The sequence below is a fragment of the Takifugu flavidus genome, chromosome 21 (assembly GCF_003711565.1).
Source record: "Takifugu flavidus isolate HTHZ2018 chromosome 21, ASM371156v2, whole genome shotgun sequence".
Taxonomy (NCBI): Eukaryota; Metazoa; Chordata; class Actinopteri; order Tetraodontiformes; family Tetraodontidae; genus Takifugu; species Takifugu flavidus.
Window position 1 is genome coordinate 5,941,569 of NC_079540.1, and position 20,747 is coordinate 5,962,315.

At 55.8% G+C, this 20,747-nt stretch overlaps 1 protein-coding gene across 8 annotated transcripts in view; it reads left to right on the forward strand.

The window, feature by feature from the left end:
• The window catches only part of LOC130518183 (receptor-type tyrosine-protein phosphatase U-like), a 72,710-nt gene that overhangs the window by 46,129 nt on the left and 5,834 nt on the right, over nt 1-20,747 (forward strand). For 2 of the 8 annotated variants that reach the window (XM_057020584.1, XM_057020586.1), the window contains exons 6-24: nt 1,317-1,488; nt 2,118-2,411; nt 4,273-4,593; nt 6,032-6,141; nt 7,175-7,376; nt 8,983-9,085; nt 9,741-10,017; nt 11,033-11,069; nt 12,370-12,508; nt 13,524-13,553; nt 13,802-13,956; nt 14,056-14,243; nt 15,395-15,467; nt 15,539-15,615; nt 16,163-16,180; nt 17,515-17,551; nt 19,417-19,514; nt 20,179-20,295; nt 20,386-20,540. In XM_057020584.1, the coding sequence (XP_056876564.1) occupies nt 1,317-1,488; nt 2,118-2,411; nt 4,273-4,593; nt 6,032-6,141; nt 7,175-7,376; nt 8,983-9,085; nt 9,741-10,017; nt 11,033-11,069; nt 12,370-12,508; nt 13,524-13,553; nt 13,802-13,956; nt 14,056-14,243; nt 15,395-15,467; nt 15,539-15,615; nt 16,163-16,180; nt 17,515-17,551; nt 19,417-19,514; nt 20,179-20,295; nt 20,386-20,540 (2,603 nt within the window). Of the gene's footprint in view, nt 1-1,316; nt 1,489-2,117; nt 2,412-4,272; nt 4,594-6,031; nt 6,142-7,174; nt 7,377-8,982; nt 9,086-9,740; nt 10,018-11,032; nt 11,070-12,369; nt 12,509-13,523; nt 13,554-13,801; nt 13,957-14,055; nt 14,244-15,394; nt 15,468-15,538; nt 15,616-16,162; nt 16,181-17,514; nt 17,552-19,416; nt 19,515-20,178; nt 20,541-20,747 lie in introns of all 8 variants that reach the window. The other 6 variants (XM_057020585.1, XM_057020587.1, XM_057020581.1 and 3 more) reach the window with 4 other exon arrangements.

Genomic DNA, 20,747 nt, shown 5'->3' on the forward strand with positions numbered 1-20,747 from the left:
GGTACCTTAGCGTAGCATTTTGATGCTAAATTTGAGAGAAAATCTTTTTAAAAATTACCCAAATGACAAAGATAAGATGCATTAGCTTCGTTGTGAGTGTCTGATAAAACCTGGAGAGGCTAAAGCTAACTCCACACATCTCAACGCTATAACAGCGATTTGACCCGGTCGTAGCCGCGTGACGCCACCGTTTCGTAGCATCAAGTGGGTTTTTTCTACTCTTCTTTAGCTCGTGTGAGCATCATTAAGTGGACGTCTTTGCTTTCGTAGCTTCCTTAATGGATGACATTTAGTTTACCGGAGCTCCTGAAGTGGCTCCACTCCTGCAGCAGCTGAAGACGCTCTCATAGGTCAATTTTCCTGGTTTGAATAAAAGCTAATATTAGCCTTTCACAAATCCATTACCTGAGTCTCCATTCCTCATCTGGCACATCTAAGTGCTACTGAAACGACCACAGCGGGGGGGGGGGCAGATCTGGCTCCCGGACCTTTGAAGATCTCTTGCATATGAAGGAGGCGTGTTCAGCGACCTCTTGCTTTCCTGCTTTGGCATATTAGCGCCTGTTGCTAGCTCCGCTCCCTCTGTTGCTCATGGCCTGTTTGGTTGTTAGCGCCGGCTGCTAATTGCTGTTTTTGTGTTTGGGTTTTTTTTTTCATTGGCAATGAACTGCAGTTCTATAGGTGCAGTCCAAACTGTTAGCATAATACTTCCTAAACAATTAGCATGGGCCCTCCATCTGTGTCAGGACCGTTTTACGTGCTGTTTTTATTTCCAGCAGCAACGGGCCAAAACGCGGATCAGTCATCACACTTGCTCCTGATGGTGATTGGTTCGGGGCTCGCTGCCAGGCCAGTTACGGCCGACTTGGCAGGCGAAGCCTGGAGACGGCGGCAGGTGTTATGAGCCGAGGAAGTCCAAGGAGCTTTTGTTTTTAAGGGAACCGCGTTAGCAGAAATGTCCTCACGGCTTATCTGCCACCATGTTGTCCAGCGGCTGAGGCGCCGCCGTCGAACCCGCTCGGTTCTGAAGCTGCCAGGAGACGCTTCCTCATAATAACCTGTTTCTCCTGCACCTGGAACGGATCCTCGCCGCCGCCTGAGCCAGCAGCCGGCGTGACCGGACCTCATTAGCATGAGCGGCCTGTCCTCCCGCGTGTCACAAGCGTCCTCGGTGAAAAGCACTGTTGACGTTCTTTACCGCGCCGCGCCGTGAAGCTCATTCCCGCAGCGCTCTCCCTCCCCCGGCACAACCTTCAGCGCGTGATGGCGCCCGTGTGTCCACGGCTGATGTCTCTCTCTCTGTGTGCGACCCTCAGCGGAGGAGCGGCCTGCTGCTGGACGCTCCCGCGCTCTCCCGGCTGAGCCACAAACGGCTGATGGCCACCTTCCAGGTGGAGGCTCAACGCGGCGAGCAGGACCTGTACCGCTGCGTCACCCTGTCCCCCCGCGGCGCCGCCATCTCCAACTTTGGAGAGCTCATTGTGAGAGGTAAGCTAACGGCACGCCAGCAGGCTAACACGGGTGCACGGGTTCTTGACCTTGTGATGAACGTCCCGATTGAGATCAAACAGAGAAAATGTCTATCCCGGCACCCCCCCCCCCCTCCCAATGGGCCATCAGCTGATAATGGGAAGAGGCGGGGCTTATTGTCACCTATACAGAAGATAATACACAATTTGAGTTTTTTAGACTTCATGAGGTTTCTTTCAATTAATCATCTCATAACAGTGGTGAAAGCACCCCCCCTCACACACACACACACACACACACACACACACACCACACACACACACACACACACACGGTGTGATGAACGAGGGTCATGTTATTAATCAAGACTGAGGGGAGATGAAATCATTTATACAATTCATGCAAATGAGCTCTTACTCAGCATCGTTAGTGGGGAAATTGGCAATTTCCCCCGTTCACCCCCCCAACACAATTATAGGTTCTATGATTCGCTGCTGTCGCCGAGCAATAATGATATTTATTAAGAAAAGCGTAAACAACTGCAGGAATACTTTGATTTCTGCTTTGATGCCTCTCAAAGGGGAAGCAAACTGACGTCCAATCAGGTTCCAGCTGTCGGGAACGTCATGATTCCTGTTTTGTCGCAGTGCCTCCGACGCCGATCGCGCCCCCCCAGCTCCTGCGGGCCGGACCCACATATCTGATCATCCAGCTCAACACCAACTCCATCGTGGGGGACGGGCCGGTCATCCGGCGGGAAATCCAGTACCGGGCCAGCCAGTCCATGTGGACGGAGACGCACGGCGTCGGTTCCCTCACCTACAAAGTCTGGCACCTGGAGCCGGACACGGAGTACCACATCAGCGTCCTGCTGACCCGGCCCGGGGACGGGGGCACCGGAGCTCCGGGACCCCCCCTGATCAGCAGGACTAAGTGTGCAGGTGAACAACAATCATTACACAGACACACCCCCAACCTCCATGCTAACTGTTAGCATTCGGACGCTACATTTATTGTTGCTCGTGTAGCTGTTGGAGACGCGATTCGTCCAAAAACGTCGGTTAAATATCGTAACCGCCAGAAGATCCAGGACGAACAATCTCTGCCCGTCCAACACCCGGCGCTGTTGATTGTGCGATCGTTACAATGCTAATTAAATTTCAAAAATCGTTACAATCTGAAGCTGCGGATGCTCAGCTTGACATTTACATTTTTTTTAATCCAAACCACAACCTGAAGCCGCAGGTTCCAGTCCCACCAGCATCTCCTGTAAACTGACGCTAGCAGACACGGAGCCGGACGTTTTCACCCTAGCGTAGCGCCTCTCGCTAATGTAGCCTAGCGCGGCTGTTGATGGATGTTTAAAGAAGGGGAAAATGAAGGCGAGGCTGCTGTGGAGCGTGTTTCCACCGTCAGGCTGACGTGATGAATCGCCTAACGAGCGGCGGTTTGCCTGCAGCCACCGGGAACATCGGGACCGTTCGGCGTCTGATGATTCCCGCGTTTGTCTCGCGGAGAAAACGAGCGCGCGGGCGTCCCGCGGTCGTTCATGTGCAGACGCCGGCGGAGGTCTGCGGAGGCCGCCGAGGTTCTGGGCTCGTTCGGGCGTCTCTGCCGCGCCGCCGCTCACCCGGGTGGGAAAAGGCGCCGTGCCTCTCAGCCTGACGGCGCCGTCGCCTGCCACGCGCCGTGACCCGCCCTCATCGGTGTCTGTCACTCGCCTACACGCTGTCAGGTCCCATTGCTCAGATCTGACGCCCCCCCGGGGGGATGGGGTGGGGGGGGAGGTAGCAGCAGCGTGACGAGGCTAACCTCTGGAAATTTGTCTTCGTCACGTGTCGCACGCGTCTGTCAGCGAGGAGCGGCGCCGTTCTGGACCTGTGGAGCCTGTCGAGGGGGGGGTCACATGACTGACCCCCACTCAGACGTCACCCTCAGTTATTTAAATTAATGCTCTTCAGAACGAGGCCCTCCGTAATCCTGCCCACTACCGGACCGTCGATGCCCCCCTGGGGTCTCTCCTTAAGTACCGCAGTCCATCATAATCCAGCGGATCTCCCAGTGGGGGGGCGGCGCTCGCTGACAGGAGGCGGGGGTGAGCCGGAACGTGCACGCTCACCACGCTCATTCATCTGCTTCACTTCTGCTGGGCTGGTGCGTGTCCGCTCATCCCTCCTCCGCTGCCTCCGGCTAATCCCTCTGATTCAGCTAATCGGGCTGGATGTCAGTCCGGGGCAGGACCGCCGGAGGGTCGGCGGGTGGAGGGGTCGGACCCCAGCGCCGCCGATGTGATGATGACTAATGGCGTCCTGAGGAACCCTCCAATGTTGCCCCTGCATTTCCAGGGATCACTGCCTTCCCAAAGCTAGAACAGACCGGACTGGAACCCAGAACCTTCTGGCCTCCCCGCTTGGGTTTGTGTTGCCTTCACGACCATCAGGAATATTAACGTTAAAAACTAAAGTCAGGTGGAGGTTTGAGGGGAGGCTGGGGGACAGAACCCCTCCCTGACAGGGACACACAACAGAACCATCTGGATCCAGAGCTGCAGAACCGCCCAATCAGAGCTGCGGATGTAAAAATGCCAAACGTTAAATAAATGTTGCAGACTTGTGAGTCGCTTTTGTTCCTCCCGGCCCGCTCCGCCGCCCCCACCCGCAAATAAAGGGTTATTGCTGCTTTAAAAGAGGCTTTTTTAGCACCTGTGTGAGAAAACAGTCCCACACCGACCAATTAGCATCATGGGCCCGTTTCACTGGGACCGTTCCCGGGGTTTCACCGCCGTCTCTTCCTCTCTTCCAGAGCCCATGCGGGCGCTGCGCGGCCTGACGGCCTCCGACATCCAGCCGCGGCAGCTGACGCTCCAGTGGGAGCCGCTGGGCTACAACCTGACCCGCTGCCACACCTACACGCTGTCGCTCTGCTACCGCTACTCCGTGCCGACGGGCGGCAGCGGCGGGAACAACGCCACGGTCCGGGAGTGCCTGTCCGTGGACCGCAACACGTCCCGCTTCACTCTGAGGGACCTGCCGCCGTTCCACTCGGTCCACGTCAGGCTGGCGCTGTCCAACCCCGAAGGCAAGAAGGAGAGCCGGGAGGTGACGTTCCAGACGGAGGAAGACAGTGAGTCGTGATGTTCCGTGTTCTTAGATCCGTACCGCTGAACGCATCCAAGCGGGGTCGGGCGTCAGCATAGCTCAGCGCTGCGCTAACGCCCGCCGCCGTCCTTTAGAGGCGATGGATGGAACGCCACCCAGCTGCGATATTCCAGACTCCAGCCTGGCTCCGCCCCCGGCTTCTAGCGCTGACGCGGATCCCAGGACACGGCTGTCTCTTCCTCGTCTTCAGAACCTCCCAGATAGACGTCGGCGCCGGTTTATTTTTAGCAGCGCGTCAGATGTTCCATTATATTCCCGCAGCTGCTGCAAAGGTGGAAGCGTGTTGACGCGTTAATTCCGGAGGTGTCGGGCTGGTCCCGGTTCAGGAGCGAGGAACCAAACCGGAAGCTAACCTCGCTGTGAGGAATCTCGTAAACTTCCATTAGCGTCCAAAGACCCACTCCCGGCTCCTCCATTAAAGTCGATTAGCACCAGGAAATGAAACTTCCCCGCGGGGTTAATTGGTTTCTGTGATTTCTGAGGCGGCGGCGCTTTATTAGCGTGTTTGTGCGCTAAAGCCCGTTTAGCTCTGGCGGTCACGCTGGTGTTTACGCCGCACCTCGGAGATGGCTCGCTCCCGCTCGCTCCCGCTCGCTTCAAATGGGCCCCTCTTAATTAAAATGGCTGCGACTGACACCGGCTCCACTTCCTCGTCAGGTTCTTGATCGTCTCGTTCTATTTTTAAATGTGTAATTTTGCTTGTTTAACAGTAAATTGAAAGCCTGGAAGAGTCTCCGGGATCCCTCGGGAGAGGGAGGCGCTTTCATTTCCTGCTGACATTTTCTAAAGGAAATATGAGAAGCTGTCACACGGTCGGCGGCGAGGAGAGAAACCCGCGTTTTGGGGCTCTCAGACGCTCGTCTTCCTCGGCTTCATCGTGCAGCTTCGGCACGTCTGGAGCTTCAGAGCCGGAATCTCGTAGTTTCAGATTTTTGCTGAAGGTTCTGAGGTGGGATTCACGTTCCTGCTGCACAGATCTAGATCTTCAGATCAGACCTGGACCCACAGCCTTGATTCCAGGTCTGTGCCTTCCAGAAGTCGGTAACTCTCCCCGTGCTCCGGTCCAGTCCGCCCTCACCCCCGATCCCTGAACCAACACCAGCCGTCCATGTGTTTGGACCGGGTTTGCTCTGAGGACCCGGGTCAGAGCTGGTGTGTCAGTCCAAGGTCCTGAGTTCCTGGGGGGCACCTGAAGTACTCGGGGAACTCTTCAGGACCTGAGCACAGACGCGTGGAAGAGAAACGGACCGTCATCGTGCTTTGTTATCAGAACTATAATCCTCACTCCCGACCCCCCCGGCCTCCTTCTGTTTTACTCTGTCAGCAGTGCCCCCCCCCATCCCCCCACGAGTCCATTACCTTCAGATCTGGAGCCGTTTGTCTCAGTTTGTTTCTCTCTCTAGTTCCTGGAGGAATCGCTCCGGAATCTCTGACCTTCACGCCGCTGGATGACATGATCTTCCTGAAGTGGGAGGAGCCAGTGGAGCCCAACGGCCTCATCACACAGTACGAGGTAGATTCTGTTCACGCGCCACAGCTGCCTTCCACAAAGGGGCGTTTGTTTTATCCCCCGGCCGTGACGGGAGAACCCCCGCGAGTCTGAGCCGGCGCAGTGGGCGGAGCCACTTCCTCACGGCTCACTGGCTCGAGTGTCGGTATGCTAATGAAGCTCCAGGCTGTAATTACTGAGAGGGGACAAAGTGTCTAATTACCAGGTTACCCCAGAGATGCCTCCATGAACGTTGAACGTTGCTTTTTAATTACTGAAGGCCTGCATCAGCCTCCAGAACCTCCAGAACCTCCAGAACCTCCGTGTTCCCAGCTTCAGAGCGTTTCCCTTAAATAGACGCGAGGAGACGGCACAGGATCACAGACGGAGACGCTGGTTTCAAACGGAGCGTGGAGCACAGACTGTTGCCCCCTGACCCTGGACCTGCTGGACCTGCTGGACCTGCTGGGCCTGCTGGACCTGCTGGGCCTGCTGGGCCTGTCTGTGGGGTTCTGTCTGTGACCCGCGCTGCTCGGAGCGGCCCGACGCGCTGGTCCTCACAAACACTTTTCCTCTCTCTCCTGTCTCTTGACTTTATCGGCGTTAGAATCAGGCCGAGCGAGCGTTCCTGGGTCCGATTACCGGCGGCCAACGGCGGAGCAGGATTTATTAGATGTGAGGCGACATCGTTCCACAGCGAGCCGAAGATTAATTGAGAGGCGTTTCTCTTGAGAGAGCCTTGAAATAAAATGCCATCTAAATTAAATCGTCTAGGTTGGCTCGTAAATAAACCATAGCCGGTGAGAGGTTCGGGTCCCTCTGACCCGACAGCGCTGCCCGTCCGGACCTCGTTGGCCGCCGCTAAAGAGCTGAATTTGATCCTTTTTACCTCGAAAATCAGAGAATCTCACAAGGAATCAAGAGGCGAAGCTTTAGGATGGAGCTGATTCAGCTTTGATCCTCTTTGATCCCCGTCGGACCTGTTAGCATCCTGTCGCTGCGTTCTTGTTAGCGTGCTCTCATCATTGACCCGGGCTTTGTTGACCCCCGTTTTCAGATCAGCTATCAGAGTATCGAATCGTCCGACCCGGGAATAAACGTGCCCGGCCCGCGCCGGACGGTGTCCAAGCTGAGGAACGAGACCTACCACATGTTCTCCGGCCTCCATCCCGGAACCACTTACCTGGTGTCAGTCCGGGCCAGAACGGCCAAGGGCTTCGGACAGACGGCTCTCACCGAGATCACCACCAACATTTCAGGTAAGGATCTGGATCCTGGTCCCAGTTTGAGCGAGAGCGTTTGGATCGGTGTCTTCATACAGGAAGGCTTTGATTTTGCTTTGATCCTGACTAAAAGGTTCATCCTTGAAGAACCTCCAACCTGTTGGAGGCTAAATGGCCCAGTCAGGCCCAGTCCTGAAATGAATCGATGTTCCCTTTGATGTTTGCTAATTTTGCTTTGATGTCCGCGTCACACGTTGGTGGTTCCGGGATCTGAGGGCGTTTCTCAGGCTGCTGCTGCTCACACACGTTTCTGCTGCCTCCCTCCTTCGCTCTCGGTGAGGTCTGGAGTGGAGATCAGAGGGAACCCAGAGCTTTGTCTGGTCCGGTGCAGCTCTCGTTAGGACTCTCGCCGCCGCCACCTGTCATTAGCGACCCTGAGACACCTCAACCGCGTCTCTCGAGGGAACAGTTCAACAACTCGGCGAGAGAAAATCTACCTCATCTGTTATTAACGCTGCGCAGAACGTGGCTCAGGAGTCGGAGTGATCCCGACATCCAGCCTCCTCTTTCTTCTCCTGCGCTCGGAGCGTTCTTTGATCCGCAGCCACGCAGGCGGCTGCAGAGCCGGAGTGGAGCCTCAGACTGGGATCAGCATGAATCCGTGAGCCTCTGAGACCCACCTCAGATGGGCCTGTTTCCAGGAGGAGCATTCCTAGCTTTGATGTTTTCATGCTCCTGACCAGGATCACTGGGAATGCTGGAGTGTCCCAGCAGTGCCCGGACCCTGGGCGGTGTCACCGGTCCATCACAGGAGGCGCGCTAATCTCATAAAAGAGGAGGGACTAGACTAAAGTCATGCTAGGCTAACCTACGTTCCAGCTACACGACGGGGTTTTTTACTGTTAGCATGACGCCTCTGCACATTAGCATCTCTGTAGCGCTGGAACAGTGCGCCAACTGACGGAAGAATCAACCCAAAATGGAGCTCCGGGGGTGGTTTCCATGGCGCCTGCCATCGCCCCGTCACGCTGCGGTTTCTGGCGGCCCTGACGCGGCGTGATATCGCCGACAAACGAGGCGCTCGCGCGACTCCTGTCGGATTAGTCTCGGCTCGTTAGCTTTCAAAAATCGATAAGCGCGCCACGCCTCCCTCGCACTCCCTCGCACTCCTTCGTTGTCGACATCAGCGCAGCTTTTCACAAACACTCCGACGCGGCGTTTCCTCCGATGGCAGCTTACGTAACCCGGCTACAAAAACACGCCTGTGCCTCCGCTCAGGAGCCGTTTTGTCCCAGCTTATCTGCGCTAACCGGCGCTCCGCGCTAATTCACTCTCCGTAGTAAACAGAGGAGGGAACACTCGACCTCGGCCTCCCTGGAGCTGCGCTGAGGTTATTCTGATTCAGATCTGCCCTAATTATATTATAAGAGCCTCTGGTTTCCCTGTTTGGAGCCGTCATCAGTCATCGGCGGTGTGTGGGAGGCCTCCGCGCTCCGCGGCACGCCGGGGACGTGCGCGGCTAATGAATACAGCTAGCACCAACCAGCCATTTTCATGTGTGACTGGGGAAACGACTAAAACATTCCCGTGTCTCCCCCCCTCAGTGACACCTTCTCTGTTTGCTCTCGTTCCTGTTTTCCAGCCCCCGTCTTTGACTACGAGGACGTCCCCTCCCCGCTGAGCGAGTCGGAGAGCACCATCACCGTGCTGCTGCGCCCGGCGCTGGCGAGAGGCGCCCCTGTCAGGTACGGCTGGTACCGCTTCCCTCCGAAGCCAGCACCTGCTATTCGTAGCTGCAGGTGAAGCCAAACGTAGCTGCACAGCTAGCAGCAGTTTTGTTGTTCAGTAAAGGACCTGGAGCTCAATCAAGGTCTCCAGTACCAAGTGGGCGGGGCAAGGGCACACCTGGGACAGGGGGAGTCGGACCAGAACTGGGCTGTTGATGTTTCCCAGACTAGAGTGTAGACAAACCAGCTAGCTAGCATATATTCTGGCAAGCTGATGATTCCTTAGCATTAGCTTTCACTAAATCATCTCCTGCCACCCTGGAAAGTTTTGGAAAGTGCTTAAATGGTTTCAATGACAGGATTGGTGAGCTGTGTGACAGCAGCGGCGCTTTAATGAGCGCCAGACGTCGATTTCAGTCAGGAACTCTGTGCTGAGGCAGACGGGGGGGGGTGGGGTGGGGGGGGGGGGGGGGCTAACCTGTCAGAGGAGATTGAATCCCCCAGAGTGAAAAAATACCTGTCCAAATAAATCAGGCAGGGCAAACTTTTAGGATTTCTAAACTCCAGCTGTGGAAAAGAGCCCTGTTAGGACTTTTGCATCTGTTCCTCAAGTTTCCAGGATGTCTGTTAGCTGCTAGCGTTAGCTTCACCTGTGTCTCCGCCCCCTCCTCAGCGCGTACCAGGTGGTGGTGGTGGAGGAGGACGGGTCCCGGCAGGTGCGGAGGAGGGAGGTGGGCTCCGTGGACTGTTTCCCCACACCCAGCTCCCACAGCTCCCAGAGCAGAGGGGCCCCCCATTACTACACGGCAGAGCTGGCCCCCAGCAGCCTGCCGGAGGCCACGCCCTTCACCGTGGGCGACAACCACACCTACAACGGTTACTGGAACAGCCCCCTGGACCCCACCAAGAATTACCTCATCTACTTCCAGGCCACCAGCAACTTCAGAGGGGTAAGAACCACTTGGGGGGGTAATGGAGACGTAGCGTACGGAAGCTAGCTAGCATTTGGCGACTGGAGGCGGCGCCCCCGATGGGCCCCAGCAGCGTTCGGGCCTCCAGAACCAGCAATTAAATGAAGGTTCCCCAAAAGTTTCACGCGATAAAGTTTGAAAACAACAAACTGGAGAGCAGAGCTGGTGTTGGTGTCCTTTTGTCTGCGCGGGTTTATCGCCGGCAGGAGAGCCGGGCTGCTGGGGGAGGAAGAGGAAGGACTTGATTTTCACAATTACCGCCGTCAAATTAGGCTTACAGGAGCTTATCGCCGCCCGTTTGCTGCCGTCCGGCTGCACCAGTAATTGCTTTGGCAGATTTGTTTCCACTGGTGCTCAGAAATGCACAATTTGTCCTGGAGGCCTCGTTTTACACGTCCATAAAGGACCGACACACTCCTGCGGTCCGTGTCCACCTCCAGCTAGCGCTAATGTGGCTAGCAGAGGCAAAAGGAAAGGCGGTTAAATGTTAACGTGAGCAAAAGTCCGTTTCCAGCTCGTTTCAGCCGCTCTCGTTAGCGCTCTGAACACGCAATTAGCTTAAAATATCAAATCTGGGAACGGAGGAACCGCGTGCGTATCGCTTCAGTTCAGGCCAAAGATGAAGGTGAGATGAGTGATTTTCCCCGCAGATTCCGACGTCTCATTTTTTATAATAAAGCTGTAAAAACTTCTGTAATGTGCTGGATCGGGGACGTTGAATTCCCGCTGTGGGAAGGTCGAGACGAGGCGAGAGGCCACCGGAGAGCCGTTTCAGACAAAGCTAATTTTGGCAGCCATTTTAAAGGCCTTTGAGTCCAATCTCAACTTAGCATAATTGCTCGTAAAGGCTGTTTTAGCTTCTTAAAATCTAAATTTGGGAACACGTAAAGCTCACTTTGACGCGCTTGAGTGATGAGATGTTAAACGGACTCGTTATTAAGCTACCTCCTGCTAATTGTCGTGTGTTTTTGTGCTTTTTTCTCACTCTTGACAGGAGACCAGAATCAACTGCATCCGGATCGCTCGCAAAGGTACCGGCTGCCGTCCTGGACAAACGTCCACCAGCTGGACATCATGTCCTGTTGTTCGTGCCCTCTCATCTTAACCTGTCCCCTTTAGCTGTGCACGCTAACGCTTGAACGCTACGTTCTTTCAGGTCAACAGTTCAAGATTTGCGCCAGTTGACCTGGAGCTACGTGAGCTAAAAATGCTATGCTGCTAGGATGTGCTAGCGAAGCGCGTGGCTCAGAGCCACGTTTGTCAGCTAACATTAGCTTTAACGCACTTCGACACATTAGCCTTCTCCAATAAGCCGCGCTATTATTGTAGCTGTTAACGTTGGGGGCTAAAGAACCGCCTGGTTTTAGCGGGAACGTTCGCTCACCATCGGGGACCCGTTGGCGCCGTTTAGGTTTGTTTGTTTGTTTGCTGAAGAGTCGTCAAGTGGTTGAAAACATCAACCGGAATCGCTAATTAGCTCAAAACAGCAGCGGAGAGGGCGTCGTCACGGCAACGGCTCAACTACAAACCTGACGCAGGAAATCGGCTGATGCTGAGAGGGTGATCGGACGGGTTGTACCGGGACAACCCGCCGTGACATCGTTTACCCGTTAAATTTAGCTCCGCCTCAGACAGCTAATTAAACTCATCAGGTGTTCCCGTCTGACAGCCTGGCGGCGGGGGGCCAGAAAACGCCGTTTGTTCTGAACACGGACCAGGTCCAGGTGGTCCTGTTTGGTCCAGAACCTTCCACGCCGGCTCCGTGTCCTCGCCAGTCTGCCAGCGGCGCCCTGATGATCAACGCCGCTCCTCGTATTCTTCTGCTCTCCGGGCCAAATTTCTGATGATCAGTTCCCGGAGACGTCCCCAGAAGTGGTTGCCATTGAGACGTGTAAAGTAGCATGAAGCTAGCTAGCGGCTAACTCATCAGGTTTGGACCCCCCCCCCCCCCCCCCTCCCAGGATACGGCAGTTTTAAATCCTCCATCTGTGACATTTCCTCAGCAAACACGCCGGAATGCTTTAAATGTCACTTTTGGGCGGCGTAAACATCAGCCGGCGGCGATGTCGCCGTCTTTGTTGACATTCCATTCGTAGATGCGGCCCCGGCGCGGGGGGGCAAGCGGCGTTTTCAGCTGTGCATGGGGGTGGTGGGGGGGTGGTCGCTCGCTTGCCCCGCCTGGTGGCGCTCGCCAGTTATCCAGGCTATTGTTGCCGTGTGTTTATGCTAACGCGCGCCGCGATAGCCCCCCCCCCCCCCCGCTTGATGATCAGCTGTTATTTTAGCAGGAAACGGCCGTTCGGACTGAAAACGTCTGCTCGTCTCTTCCAGCCGCCTGTAAGGACTCCAAACGTGCGCTGGAGGTTTCCCAGCATGCCGAGGACATGGGCCTGATCCTGGGGGCCTGCGTGGGCGGCCTCGTGGTCCTGGTCCTGCTGCTGGGAGCCGTGGTCGTCATCGTCAAGAAGGGGTGAGAGGCCGGGGCAGCGCTGGGCTGGTTCTGTTGCAGAGTGAATTTGTCTCCGCCCGCTCGGCGAGCGTCCGCGGAGGGAAGCGTTTGGCAATAAGAGTGAATTACAGCCGGAGCGCCGGAGCGTTAATCCTTAACTCTCCCCCCGCCGCCGCCGCCAAGCGTCCCTTTTCTTTTCTTTCTCAGGATAAAAAAAAATCTCATCTTTTAATTTCAAGGTCTGCGCCTCGACCGAGCGCTCAGATCGCACCTGCGGTGTCCCCCCCCCCCGCTGGCGGCGGCGGCGGTGGCGGCGGCGCTCATCTGACTGTGAAATATTTCATCAAGGGCCGCGTTAGCCCGCCGCCCACTCAATTACATGAGTGGCGAGCAGCTGCGAGGCGCCGGCGGACGGGCTGGTAATTGGTTAGGAGGGTTGTTTTTGCCTCCTCTTCCCTATTTTCCCTCCTCCTTTTAAGACGAGCGCTGGAGGCGGCGGGAGAAAATTCCGCGGAACGGCGGGAGGGTGAACGGGACGTCTGGGCGTCTGTGGCGGCCGATAAGATTCAGCCAATCTGGCGTCCAGAACGAGCCGCAGACGGACACGCGGGGACGGGAGGGGCAGCAGATTGAGCCGTAAATACGCCGCCTTCGCCCCCCCCAAACAAGCACAACCTCTTTGTTCTCTTTGATTTAATTAAGATTTTCCGGCCTGGGTGAATAAACGTGGTCCGGCCGAGCGTTCCCGGCGTTCCAGGATTAAATGTGTCGCCTGTTTTTGAGAGAATCCTGAAATGAAAAACGGGGACGAATGTTTGGAAAAAATGTCTCTGATGTGTCGGAATCAAAGCATCAAAGCGCGTCAGAGCTGGGAATCAAAGCCAATCGGGACAAATCCTACAGAATTTTCCGGGTTTTGAGGGAACATTCCCACATGCTGAACATCCTCATTTATCTCCTGACGCCACCTTGATGAACCATAATCATCGACTTTTTTTGTTCTCTCTCTCCCCCCCTCCCCCCCCATGCTAATCAGAAGGGACTTCTATTCTTACCCTTACTACCCGTAAGTTGCCCCCCCCCCACCCTGACACCCCCCCCACCCGCCCCTGTAGCCTCGGGGTCCGTGTGGGAAACAGCTTCATCCTCCCTCCCTCCTTCCTTCCTTCCTTCCTTCCTTCCTTGCTTCCTTGCTTCCTTCACCCTCCCGACACCTTTGCTACCCCCCCAGCTCCTGGTCTCCCCCCTTGTCCCTCCCGTCCTGACCTTCTTCTCCTCTCTATCGTCTCTCCATCCCTCCATCCCTCCATCCAGGAGGAAGAAGGTGGCCATCAACAAGGCGGCCATGTCCTACAGGCAGGAGAAGAGTCGGAAGCTCAGCTCCATCGACTGCAGCATGACGGAGCAGAGCACGCTGCAGCAGGACGAGCGCATGGCGCACGCCTTCATGGACGCCCACGGCTCCCGAAGTAAGACGGCGAGGAGCCGGCGGCGGCGCCGTGCCCCCCCCCCCCCCGGCGTCCTCCTGGCAGCGGCGCCTCTTCATCGGTGTGTTTTTATGTTCCCAGATGAGCAGCGCAGCTCCGTCAACGAGTCCAGCAGCCTCCTGGGGGGCTCGCCGCACCGCCACTGCCGGAGGAAGAGCTCGCCGTACCACACGGGCCAGCTCCACCCGGCCGTCAGGGTCGCCGACCTCCTGCAGCACATCAACCAGATGAAGACCGCCGAGGGATACGGCTTCAAGCAGGAGTACGAGGTCAGCGCCGCCCTCCTTCCAATCCGGATCAGGCCACGCCTCCAAATCCCTCAGCAACGATTAGCAAATCTATCCTGCGCCGCGATTAGCGTCCGTCCGGCCGCCTGAAAGGTTCCGTTAACGCTCCGGTTTCGTGGACGTGTCCTGATATTTCCAGCGCCGAAGGAACCGCTCTCCGTTCTCTCCTCGCACGCCGCTCTTCACACGAGGCCCGTGGAGGACGACGCCCACGCGCCTGTTTTGATTCATTAGCATCCCCGCGTGACTAACACGTCGTCCCTGATCAGCGTCCCGGGCTCTCCTCCTCCGTAGCTGGGAGACCAGAAGAGGATGGCGATCAGCGCACGCCGCCGCCAGGCCCCGCGGCCCTAACTCCCCCCCAGCGCCGCGCTGCTGTCATTGATCAGCCGTGCTGCAAAGCATCGTGGGAGGTTGTGAGAGACGCGGGCGCCGCTGCTGTGCTGTGGTTTGATGCTAACATCTGGAGCTGGTGAGCAAACACAGGCGGGAGGTGCGTGTGCCGCGGCGCTCCCGTCGCTAAAGCCGGGGCTCATATTTAGAGAGCTAGCTCGAAGCGACGCGTATCGATCGCCCATTGATCCGCCCGTCCTGCTGCGTTTTGGGATTGTTGACAGGTCACATGACTCCTGACGCCAGCGAGGCCTCATTTTCAGCTTTTCAGCTTTTTCGCAGGCTGCTGTTGCACTAAAAACTTTCTCTGCCAGCATTAGCATATTCTAGCGTTAGCGTGTTTCTGATGCCTTGTTTCAGCTCGCGGCGGTTTTGTGCTGCAGCCACTTATTTTGCCTTTAGTTTTGGGTTCGGAGCTAATGCGCGTAGCCCAGAAGATAATGAATTAGCCACGGGAAGGCGGAGAGAATGTTTTTGCCGGGTGCTTGTTAAACAGGATTAGATCAGGTATTACCAGCACCAGCTCCAGGAACAGATGTAATCCCCTGATCGGCTGCAGACTCAGGTGGTCCCAGCCCCCCCCCCCACACTCAGCAGGTGTCGGTCGGTGCAGGGCGGAGCTGGTTCTGCTGTTTACATTGATGATTATTGTGTGTTTGGCTCTTCCCTCACAACGCTAGCATTAGCCTTTTCCCCCCCAGGGGTTCCTCCTTTTAAACGCCCTTTTTCCTGTTGTCCAGAGTTTCTTTGATGGCTGGGACGTCTCAAAGAAGAAGGACAAAACCAAAGGACGCCACGATAGCCTGCTCAGCCGTGAGTAGCGCCGGTTGCTCCACCGGCTGCGGCGGGAGAGAACAAATATTCAAGCTGTGGGTGTCTTTCAGACGATCGTCACCGGGTCAAGCTCCACTCTCTGCTCGCCGACCCCTGCTCTGACTACGTCAACGCCAACTACATAGACGTGAGTATATGAGCTGATTTTATGCAACAGCAGATTTTGATTGAATCCCAGAAATCTGCTCCCAGCCGCGCTAACGCTAATGCTAACGCCCTCTTGTGTGACAGTAGGCCCCGCCCACCGTCGTTTTAGCATTCAGGTCAAACTAAAAACAAAAGTCTGCCCTTGTGGGTACTTTTAGCAGGCTGATTTATGTCTGCGCCGGGGGTCGATACTTATTTGATGACATAATTATTTGATAAATGGTCGTCCGAGCGCCGCAGTCGATGTGGCGTCTCCACGCTCGCTGGTTCCTGTGAATTCTGTCCTCCTTTTTTCCATCCATCCTCATCTTTGTCGCACACATCTCTCCATCCACTGAGGGTTAGCGTGGAGGTTTGGCTAACGCGGCGTGGGCCGTCCTCTCGCGTCTGGTTGTTTGACGCTAACGTGGCGTCGCGGCCTTGAAGCTAGCTGTCTCCACAGGTTTTCCTGCTCTTCAATAACTCCCTCTCCTCTCCTCTACTCCCCCTCTTCTTCTTCCTCTCTCTCCTTTTTAACCCTCTGGTAGATTCGGATAAACAGGGAAGTAAGTACCCTGCTGCTTCTCCTCTGCTCTCTTCATCTTCCTCACTTTCATGCCGTCCGTGGCTCTTCCTCCATTCCTGCATGAGGTCGTGATTTTATCCAATCGCAGCCACCTTTTCCCAAATTTGACGGTAATTCCAGCTTCCCGCGGCGCCCCGGGGAACCAGGGACGTCCATCTGGGTTGGACAAGAGCTAAATGGAGAAATGTTGCAGCCTGGGAATTTAGCAATGCTAGCTTGTGAGCTCTAAAGAAGCAGTTTTAACCACGTGATGATAGCTAGCTAACGTGTAGCGTTATTTCCTCTGAAGACGAGAGTTTAGTTCCGCACATGCTACGCTACAGGTTGGAATGCTAGCTGCGTCCTGTCGTGTCCGATGCTAGTTTCTGGGTCGTCGTCATCAAACAGGGAATCCGAATAATGACGCAGCATTTTTGTCCAGTAATTGAATCCGCTCGAACAATTAGAGGAAGCAGATTATCGACAGCAGGTGGGTGCAGCTAAAGCTAGGCTAATTCAGCTAACCTGATCAGCAGGGGGCTCTTAAACAGCACTAATCCCATTAGCCTAATTGGATCGGCGTAGCGTTGAAATGTTTCTCATGGATTTCCTCATTTTTGCCACCGACCGTTTGATTTTAACATCCTAAAAGAAAAATCGATGCTCGAGGGGAACAAAAGTTTCAGAGCTGTGAAGTTCCTGTGGAATGTCGGGCGTTCCCGTCAGATCGGATTCCCACTTCCTGTTTCCTGAAAGGAGACAAAGCGTTTTGCTCTTTGATTCTATTCTTGATTCGAGCGGCTGCATCTTTCCTGTAAACCTCTGGCCGCCTGTTGTGGGAATAATGTGGTTGCCACGGCGACGGCCTGGAAAACGGGCCTTCCCGTGGTCGGTGGGCAAATTGGGGTGGTTATGGGAACGCGGGTCCCTGCTCTCCTCCATCTCCGCCTCCCTGTGTGGCATGACAGTCATGGAATGTGTTGGTGTCCGTGTTTGTGTCACGTGCACGCCTCCGCCATCCGCATTCAGAGCGCACGCTGTTCCTGGGGGGGTCGGGAAGGCTCCCTCCACGTGCTCCTGCCCAGTGGAGCAGAGGGGAGGGGCCAGCTTCTTGGCTCCTCGACCTTTGACCCCGCCCCAGAGATTGGACTCTCTCTGCGTTGGGCTCCGGGCCCTGAGAGGGATCCGGCCCCTGAGAGGGATCTGGCCCCGGCGGGGGTCCTGGGACAGGCGGCGAGGAGCCGAGAATGAGTCTGAAGGGGGGGTGAGGGTTGGTGCTGCCTGAGCCTCCCCCAGTGTTATTAACCCTCTCTCTCTCCCCCCCCCCCCCCACAGGGTTACCAGCGATCCAACCACTTCATCGCCACTCAAGGTGAGTGAGAGTCACATGACCTGTGTTCCTGCTTCTTCTTCATGCGTCCGGAGGAATTCGGCTGTTTGGATTTGATAGATTTTGTGTCGGACGGCGAGAACGACACGTCACCCCGCACTGTCCTGCTCCCTCCCTCTCTCTCCTCCCTCCCTCCTCTCTCCTCCCTCCCTCTCTCTCCCTCCTCTCTCTCCCTCTCTCCTCTCCCTCCCTCCCTCCCTCTCTCTCTCCCTCCCTCCCTCTCTCTCTCTCCTCCCTCTCTCTCCCTCCCTCTCTCTCCTCCCTCCCTCCCTCTCTCTCTCTCTCCTCCCTCCCTCCTCTCTCTCTCCCTCCTCCCTCTCTCCCTCCCTCCCTCTCTCTCTCCCTCTCTCTCCCTCCCCCTCCCTCCCTCTCTCTCTCTCCCTCCTCCCTCCCTCTCCTCTCCCTCCCTCTCTCTCTCTCCCTCCTCCCTCTCTCTCTCTCCTCCCTCCTCTCTCCCTCCCTCTCCCTCTCTCCCTCTCCCTCCCTCCCTCCCTCTCTCTCTCTCCCTCCCTCTCTCTCCCTCCCTCCCTCTGTCTCTCTCCCTCTCTCTCCCTCTCTCCCTCCCTCCCTCCCTCTCTCTCTCTCCCTCCCTCCCTCCCTCTCTCTCTCTTCCTCGCCATCTGTGTGTGCGCCGTCTCTCAGATGTGGGTTTGATGTGGCGCCGCCGTCCCCGAGTGCTCCCCAGCTCTCGTGCTGATGGGAAGAGGAGGAGAACGGCGGCGGCGCTCTTTATTCTGCCGACTCTGATCCTGTTTGTTCAGTCACTGTTTTCTACCCATAATCCCCTCTGATTTCTCTCCGCCCCTTCGTGTTTGTTCTGACGCTCGCGCCGACACAACCTGGAAAAGTTTAGACAAGATGTGGACGTTAAAACCGAGCCGCTGGATTCTGATTGGACGCGCAGTGAGCCGAGGACGGCCCCCCGACCTCCGGGTTCTCACACGTGTTTGTTGTGGCCGATGTAGCATCTCCGGCGGCGTCTGCCGCCTGATGTTTCTGCGCCGAGCAGAGACGGGGAGACGGGCCTGTTGAGACGATGTTGCACAGATGTAAAAGGCCGCATCGGCGCCGCTGCTTACTTATGCATTCCTGTTCCCGTCTGTTCGGAATGTTTGAATTCCTGGGCATAAACACGGCTAACCCGCTAGCCTGACCCCAGATGACCTGCAGACAGGAAGCAGCTTTGGAACACGCCGTGTTCTGCATACGCTGTCGCGGCGGGTCGAGGTCAACGTGTCTCAATGAATGTGGAAGCGGCAGCTGTTCTGCGCTAACGTTAGCTATACGGGGGCCGAGGCGGCGGGCCGGCGGCGGCGTTGTGCCGTGCATTCCGATCCGCCGCCATCACGCATCGTCTTTGTCTTTTAAATCTCGATTTTATTTCAGGTAGCTGCGATTTGCACAGTCACACTTCAGGATAGTTCCAAAACCCTTTGATCTGTCTTTGATCTTTTGAAAATAAAGTCATTTTTGATGCCATCGGATCGATTTCAAAGGTCAATCAAGGAATTCTGGCACCTGATTCCTGACAGTTTGAGGTCAGAGGTCATCAGGTCAAATAAATAATCCAAGCGGGTTTCCGGCTCTGATGGTGCCGAGTTTGTGTTCTGGAAATAAAGCTGGAATAACGGCGGATGAATGGAAACCGGCGTGAAGATGTCGGGACCTCGGTGTGATAGGAGTGGGAGGGGCTTAGTCTGAGGGGGCTGAGGATGGAAACGAGGGCATTAGCAGAGACGAGATAGCCGTAGCTCAGTGCTGACACCTTGTTACTCTTGCCGCCGTGGTTATTGCTGCCATTTTCTCTGAATTATAGCCCCCCCCCCTGTTTTGCATCTCCTCCCCAGGACCCAAGCAGGAGATGATCTACGACTTCTGGAGGATGGTCTGGCAGGAGAACTGCTTCAGCATCGTCATGATCACCAAGCTGGTGGAGGTGGGCCGGGTAGGTCCCTCCCCCTTTATCATGTGACCTGTGCAGCCAGTGTGCCAGACAGACGGAGGGGCGGGGCTTCTATTGATCCCGTCATCTTTAGCATGGAAACAGGGCAAATTCCTGTTTGCTTTGATGTTGGTGTTCTGAGGCTTTGATCTATGTGAGTGAGAACAACAAGGAGCTGTCAGAACATACGGAGGAAGTGTAAAAACACTTTACATGATGATAATATAAGAACGAGATGTTTTACATCTGTAGCAGCGAGCTAACACGTCCAAGAACCCGCAGAAAGGCCGAAACACTCGTCAGGTTTTGAGGCTCTTCTAGTCAAAAGTGTCAGAAAGTGATGAAAGCAAAGAGCAGCAACTTAAAAGAAGCGCCGCGCTGATGCGGCTCATCACCTCCATCGCGCTTCCTCGGTGAGAAAGGGGAGAAAAAAAAAAAACGTTCGTACGAAACGTTCCCTGAAATCATAAAATCCGCTTTCACCTCAACGCCTCACGTGTGATGTGGGAGCCAAGCGAAATAATGAAGAATTAGCAAAGGTCGTAGCCAGATTAGCGCCGTGCGCTGTGACATTTAAGCAGGTACAGGTGCGTCTATAACGTCAGGTGTGTGTGTGTGCGTGTGTGTGTGCGTGTGTGTGTGTGTGTGTGTGTGCGTGTGTGTGCAGATGAAGTGCTGTAAGTACTGGCCTGACGACACGGAGCTCTACGGTGACATTAAGATAACGCTGCTGAAGACAGAAACCTTGGCGGAGTACACCGTGCGCACCTTCGCCATGGAGCGCGTGAGTCACCTCCCTCCGTTCTTTTCACCGCCGTCTTTGATCCGTAAACATGTTTTTCCATTCCCGCTCTTTTGCTTCTCCCTCTGGCAGCGAGGCTACCCCGCTAAACACGAAGTGTGCCAGTTCCACTTCACCTCCTGGCCGGAGCACGGCGTGCCCTATCACGCCACAGGCCTGCTGGCGTTCCTGCGCCGGGTCAAGGCCTCCACACCTCCGGACGCCGGCCCCGTGGTGGTGCACTGCAGGTAACCAGCGCCACCTCCCACAGCATTTTCGGCTGTTTCCCTCCTCATTTCTGGACTTTTACAGTGGGAAAAAGCAGCGTTTAAGCTACAGGTAGCCACGTTAGCGGTATGTATCTACATTAGCTACATCTCAGCTGGAAGCTCACCCATCACATGACATCAACAAAAGCCTGAAAAACCGGGATTGGCTGCTTTTAAGATGCAATT